Source organism: Bubalus bubalis, chromosome 4 (genome assembly GCF_019923935.1).
Source record: "Bubalus bubalis isolate 160015118507 breed Murrah chromosome 4, NDDB_SH_1, whole genome shotgun sequence".
In the NCBI taxonomy this organism is placed as follows: domain Eukaryota; kingdom Metazoa; phylum Chordata; class Mammalia; order Artiodactyla; family Bovidae; genus Bubalus; species Bubalus bubalis.
Window position 1 is genome coordinate 6983026 of NC_059160.1, and position 6872 is coordinate 6989897.

General features: G+C 44.7%; 2 protein-coding genes across 3 annotated transcripts in view; one reads left to right on the forward strand and one right to left on the reverse strand.

Moving 5' to 3' along the window:
* WBP2NL (WBP2 N-terminal like) overlaps positions 1-4837 on the reverse strand; it is a 28169-nt gene extending 23332 nt beyond the window's left edge. For both annotated transcript variants that reach the window (XM_044942488.1, XR_003108600.2), the window contains exon 1: positions 4632-4837. In XM_044942488.1, coding sequence (XP_044798423.1) covers positions 4632-4693 — 62 coding nt within the window. In that variant the 5' untranslated portion in view covers positions 4694-4837. The remainder of the gene's footprint in view (positions 1-4631) is intronic.
* On the forward strand, positions 2701-3318 carry LOC102410224 (6-pyruvoyl tetrahydrobiopterin synthase). Its single transcript, XM_044942490.1, has one exon. The coding sequence runs from the start codon at positions 2717-2719 to the stop codon at positions 3152-3154; it is 438 nt and encodes a 145-aa protein (XP_044798425.1). The 5' UTR covers positions 2701-2716; the 3' UTR covers positions 3155-3318.
* Positions 4838-6872: the final 2035 nt, after the last annotated feature.

The following is a 6872-nucleotide window of genomic DNA, read 5'->3' on the forward strand; positions in this document are numbered from 1 at the left end:
AGGAAATGAAATGTTAACTAACTTGACTGCAATAATCATTTCACTGTGTACATTACATTATTGTTATATACATTTATTACAATTTTTATTTTTTAATGGCTAAGATAGTAAATTTTGTTATGTGTTTTTACCACACAAAAACGATGAACAAATTAGCCAAAAAGTGGAGGATATTTATGAACCAAGAAAATTCACCAAATACATATATAGTTGATAACCATAAGACAAAAATAATTTCATTAGCAATAAAACTTTTAAAAAAGATTTCATTATTTGGATTCCATTATCAGACTAGCTTCCCTGGTGGCTCAGACAGTAAAGTGTCTGCCTGCAATGTGGGAGACCTGGGTTCGATCCCTGAGTCGGGAAGATCTTCTGGAGAAGGAAATGGAAACCCACTCCAGTACTCTTGCTTGGAAAATTCGATGGATGGAGGAGCCTGGTAAGCTAGTCCATGGAGTCGCAAAGAGTCGGACACGACTGAGCGACTTCACTTTCCTTTCCTTTCCTATCAGGCTGGCAGAGCTATCAAAGATTAACATTTAGTGTTGGCAAGGTGAAATTGGACACAAAGTATTAAAAAGAAGGTAAATTGATACAATTCTATAGGGGGATTTTTCCAGTGGTCATGTATGGATGTGAAAATTGGACTATAAAGAAAGCTGAGCACCGAAGAATTGATGCTTTTCAACTGTGGTGTTGGAGAAGACTGTTGAGAGTCCCTTGGACTGCAAGGAGATCTAACCAGTCCATCCTGAAGGAGATCAGTCCTGAATATTCATTGGAAGGACTGATGCTGAAGCTGAAACTCCAATACTTTGGCCACCTCATGCGAAGAGTTGACTCATTTGAAAAGACCCTGATGCTGGGAAAGATTGAGGGCAGGAGGAGAAGGGGACGACAGAGGATGAGATGGTTGGATGGCATCATCGACTCAATGGACATGGGTTTGGGTGAACTCCAGGAGTTGGTGATGGACAGGGAGGCCTGGCGTGCTGTGGTTCATGGGATTGCAAAGAGTCAGATACAACTGAGTGACTGAACTGCAACTGAAACTGTAGGGGGATTTTGCAATAAATATATTTCCATTTATAAATATGTTAAATATAAAATATGTGTAATATTTAAAAAATTTTTTACTAGGATTTTTATTTTTATATTATAAATATATAACTTTTTTTTTAAAGTCTATGTCCTCTGGGGACTTCCCTGGTGAACCAGCAGTTAAGACTTCGAGCTCCCAATGCAGGAGGCCTGGGTTCAATTCCTGGTCCAGGAACTAGATCCTGCACACCAGAACTAAAGATCCCACAGGCCACAACAAAGGTTTGTGTGCCAAAATCAAGACTCAGCACAGCCAAATAAATGCAAATAAATATTTAAATAAATAACAAATATTTTTCTTAAAGTTTATGTCTTCTGACCCCACAATTTCACTTTCAGGAATATGTCTGAAAGAAACATTTTGATAGGTGAACAAAAATAAATCTTTAAGAAATTCACTGTGGCAATGTTTATAGCAATGACAAATTAAAACCAGACATCCCAGATAGTGGCTTAAGCAAAAATGTCTGCATATGGGAGTACCAGACATCGAAAATAATGATGTATTAATAGATGTCAATACTGCAAAGCATTCTCAATACATCGGTAAATGAGGAAAATTACAAAGCAGTCTGATAGGGGAAGGTGTGTGTATTTCCACAGGGGGACGTGCAAAAGAATACGTATCAAAATATAAAAAGCACTTAATGTAAGAATTTGGAGTAATTAAATGTTTCCCAATTTTTCTACATGGCATTACCTGCACATTTTAGAATATGAATTTTTTTAAAAAACAAAACTCAGTCAGTATCTTCCTTTTTACCAGTACAGTTCAGTCATTCAGTCGTGTCCAACTCTTTGCGACCCCATGAATTGCAGCACACCAGGCCTCCCTGTCCATCACCAACTCCTGGAGTTCACTCAACCTCACATCCATCGAGTCGTTGATGCCATCCAGCCATCTCATCCTCTGTCCCCAATCCCTCCCAGCATCAGAGTCTTTTCCAATGAGTCAACTCTTCGCATGAGGTGGCCAAAGTACTAGAGTTTCAGCTTTAGCATCAGTCCTGAACGCCCAGAACTGATCTCCATTAGGATGGACTGGTTGGATCTCCTTGCAGTCCATTTTACCAGTACAGTCTGGCTCATACATTTATGACTTTTCAGCTGGGATCAGAAAAAATCTCCACACAACACAGACAAGCTGTGATGAATTTCTTAACTGCATATTGTGAATAGTCAGGAGAAGTCAAAATATAACCAATCTTCTTCCTCTCAAGCTATTTCTGTAAAGCAGTTTCTACCAAAAAGGTAGAGCCCTGACAGAGCTTTGCTTGCAGAGGAGAAAAAGAGACATAGTCCTTCTCCTTTTCGAGGGGCAGCCGGCGTAGAGACATGAATACACACTACCAAAATTCAGAGCTCTCCCACATGCCTGACCATATGATTTTAAGCAAATTACTTTTTGTTTCACTTTTTCCACCTGTGAAATGAGGAAAATAGTACTGATCCTCATTGCAGATAGAGCAGTTATAAACGTAAAGCCCTTAGAACAGTGCCCCAGTAAGGCCAACCATTGGAGAGCACAGAAAGGACTCCACAGAGATAATTCACATAAAATCAATATTTGTTATAATTTTTTTAAGACCACGCTTCGGGGGCTTGTAGAGCCATGAACGGGGCAGGGTCGGGCCCTCGCCGGCGGGCGCGAGTGTCCCGCCTCGTCTCCTTCAGTGCGACCCACCGCCTCCACAGCAAATCTCTTAGTAATGAAGAAAACTTGAAATTATTTGGGAAGTGCAACAACCCAAATGGCCATGGGCACAATTACAAAGTTGTGGTGACAGTACATGGAGAAGTTGATCCTGTTACAGGAATGGTCATGAATTTGACTGACCTCAAAAAGTATATGGAGGAGGCAATTATGAAGCCCCTTGATCATAAGAATCTGGATCTAGATGTGCCATATTTTGCAGACATTGTAAGCACAACAGAAAATGTAGCCGTATATATCTGGGAAAACCTCCAGAAATTTCTTCCTGTGGGAGTTCTTTATAAAGTAAAAGTATATGAAACCGACAATAATATTGTAGTCTATAAAGGAGAATAACTCTTAGAGATTAATTTCCATCCATATTTGAAGAAGATCTTTATCCCCTTGAACAATTAAGAAGTCATCACCTTACTGTTGCACTTCCACATTGTGTTCTGGAGTCATTGTGAGTGAGTCCGGTTCTAGACTCAAATCTAATTTAAAACCAAGTTTGTAATGTATTCTGAGTATCATTTAAAGAGTCTTTCATCTGTAGATTAAAATCACTTCAGCAAAAAAAAAAAAAAAAGACCACGCTTCATTCCTTGCCTCCAGGGCACAAACAGAAAAGCAGAGAGACAAACCCGTAGCCCAGCTGAGAAGACACCCAAACACCAGATTAGAAGTGGCTTCCAGGCACAGAGCCACAGGCACACAGGTCTCAGTTCTCCAGGCCAGCATGCAGGGCGTCAGCAAGGTGGGCAATCATCTCACTACTGGGAAAACTGAACAAAACAACAGCGGTCCTCTGGGGCCAAGGGAGGACGTACAGCCTTGACAGAGCGTTTAAGTCTGTCAAGAAAATATTCTGGGGAAGGAAGCACAGAAAAAACAGATCTGGACATCAGCATGATGTACTGATGTACTTAAAGGATCTTCCTGAGAGATGCATTCAAAGCAATCTGGGTGTGTTTTGCCTCACCTGAGCACCGCATTGGGCTTCAGAGTCTCACATTTAGGTGAGAGCAAAGGAAAACGAGGGCAAATCTGAGCAGAGAGAGGAGCATATTCAAGAACTGCTGGGGAGTTCGAACAGGACTCTAACAGCCTGGGCAGGGGATTGAGGAGGGGAGTGAAGCAGGGGCCGAGGTATTGCGTAGGGAAGTACAAATGGGCAATTCTGAGTCGAACCTGACAGAGGCTGGAGGAAACGGGTGAGCGACAGGCACTGCTAGCACCACGAAGCCATGGGTGCAAACCCCAGGGCTGCCATGGGAGGTGAGAGAACAGCACTCTTCCCAGACATGTCTTCTTTTGGTCCCCATCTTTACAAAAAAGTAAGACCAGCCATCTCCTTGGTTGGGGGCGAAGAAGAGAGAGAGCTTTTTGAAGTTCTGAGGGTGAAGAGAGGCCCTGGACAGTTCAGGATCTTTCTAGAAAGAGCCACACTCGTGCCTTTTCTACCTCCCGGGAGCCTGGGACCTTGTTGCCCTCACTCTACAAAGGTAGCGCACTCCTAACGGCAGCGCATGCCACCCCGAGGGTCGGTGTGACTTCCCTTTCCTGCCGCTGCACTTCCAACTTTTTTCTGAGGCAGCACACGGCTCACTCCCTGCGCATGCGCACGTGCCCTTCATACGCCTATTCCCGCCTCCACCACATTCACATCCAGAACACCCGCGAGGCGGCGCCGGCCCTAACGGTCGGGGAAGAGCTACGCTTGCCATGAGCTCAAAAAAGGCGGGAAAGTCTCTGATTGGCTGAGAGTTTGTGCGCCGCCAATTCTCCTGGCCGCTCCTCCCTCCGCCAGCTCCACAGGCTTCCGTCCAGGCACCTTTCGCCAGAGGGGATGAGGGCCCCACGACGGCTCTCGGTGTGGCTCTGGTTCACTGCCATCCTGCCCAGGCCTCCTCCTGCCGCCCCGCAGATGGGAAGGGGCGGGGCCTGCGCCAAGCTGTTGGGTGCGGTTCTGAAGGGGAGGGAGGGGATTATGGCGCAAGGACCCGGAGTGAGTGACTGAGGCGGCTGGTCACGTGAGGGGCCTCGGTCAGAGGACCCGGCAGAGTCAAGGTTGAGACAGCCCTGAGGGGAAAGCGGGCGGGTCCAGGGGGTTGGCTCTGCTCCCAGAGCGCCGAGGAGTAAGGGATGAGGCGGTGATCGCCATAGCCAGACGCAGTCTTGGCCGCTGCTCTGTCGCCCCTGCCTAGCTGCCCAGCTGCCCACGAGTATGGACTTGAATTGTCCTGTCAGGAATTAAAATTAAAAGCGGGATTTTCCTACGCCCTTCCTGACCCAGGTCAGAAAACTGTTGCCCTTTGGAGAAAGAGTTCGAAATGATTCCTCACTTCTGAGGAAGAGCAGAACTCTCTTCCCCCAGAGAAAGACGGAAATCAGAGCCGATTTTTTGTGAGGCAACGTCCAGGAAATGGTGCAAGAGCTGGGTGAGGAAATCCAAGGGGGGATTTCGGCCCTGAGTGAGTCCGTTCCAGCTCCAAGATGGAGAGAGCCTTTTGTCTCTGTGTCTCCCATCATACCTGCCCTGCCTCCTCCAAAGGGTGATTGTGAGGATCAGGTGATACATTTTATCAGAGTTACTTTTAAGACTAAAATGTTGTGTGTTTGCTTATTTCCTTGAACTTCACCAATAGCACCAGAGGTCTTCCAACAAAAGGATGTTAACATCTGGATTACCTACCATATATTTCATCAAATTTAAGATGTTGTCAGTTATAAAATAGGGGCTTCCCAGGTGGCTCAGAGGTAAAGACTGCCTACCGAGCAGGAGACACTGGTTTGATCACTGGGTCAGGAAGATCTCCTGGAGAAGGAAATGGCAACCCACTTGAGTATTCTTGCCTGGGAAATCTCCCGGACAGAGGAGCCTGGTGGGCTACAGTCCATGGGGTCATGAAGAGTCAGATACAACTTAGCAACTAAACAACAGTTACAAAATGCACCATTTTAAAGTGTAACTCTAAGGGGGGAAAGCTGCTAAATCCACTGACATCTGTTGTAAGATGTATCCTGATTTCAGAAATATATATGTGTATAAGTGAAATGAAGTCGCTCAGTCATGTCCGACTCTTTGCGATCCCATGGACTGTAGTCTACCATGCTTCTCTGTCCATGGGACTTTCCAGGCAAGAGTACTGGAGTGGGTTGCTATTTCCTTCTCCAATATATGTGTATACATATATTTTTAAGTATGACTACCACAGGAATGGTGTGAAGCAGTGGAACAAGCATCACACATTGCTCTCTAGGTCCTGTCCCCCATTGTTAACCAAGTGTATAACTTTGGGCAAGATGATCATGCTTCCTAGACTTGTTTCCTTATCTGTTTGAAGAAAGAACTAGAAGAACTCTTAGGTTTCTTTCAGCTGTAATATTTTATGTTTGCTAAGAAAAGAAAGAAAGTGAAGTCTCTCAGTCGTGTTTGACTCTTTGCAATCCCATGGACTGTAGTCTACCAGGCTTCTCTGTCCATGGGATTTTCCAGGCAAGAGTAGTGGAGTGGGTTGCCATTTACTTCTCCAGGGCATCTTTCTGACCCAGGGATCGAACCCAGGTCTCCTGCATTGCAGGCAGATGCTTTACCTTCTGAGCCACCAGGGAAGCCTAACTGTCTCTCAAATCTTCTCTTTTTTCCTTCTCCTTGTGGCTCCAGTTCCGGCCTTCATCATTTAATTTGAATGACCCCAAGGGCCCACTGACCTCGCTTCCTCTAGTCTTGACCCCCACCATTCATTTATACCTTGAGATCATCACACAGAACGTTGAGGACCCAAACACAATTGCATATGGTTGTCACATTCAAATTCAGAGAAACAATGTGCAGGTAGAGTTGTATTATTTGCTGGCTATAGAAGACAGTGTAAACCTCATAGACAGGAAGGACTGACTTAAGTTCAAAAAAGATAAGAGAAAAGCTAGTGCTTTAAATTCTTAACTCTTAAAAAGTCTTCAGTACAAAATAGGTTTCTAGCAAGATGGATCCACTCCTCTCACAGTTTTGGTTTTATGCCTTTGGAAAAAGGAGGAGGGAAAGCTCGGAAATTAATTGAATGAAAATAAG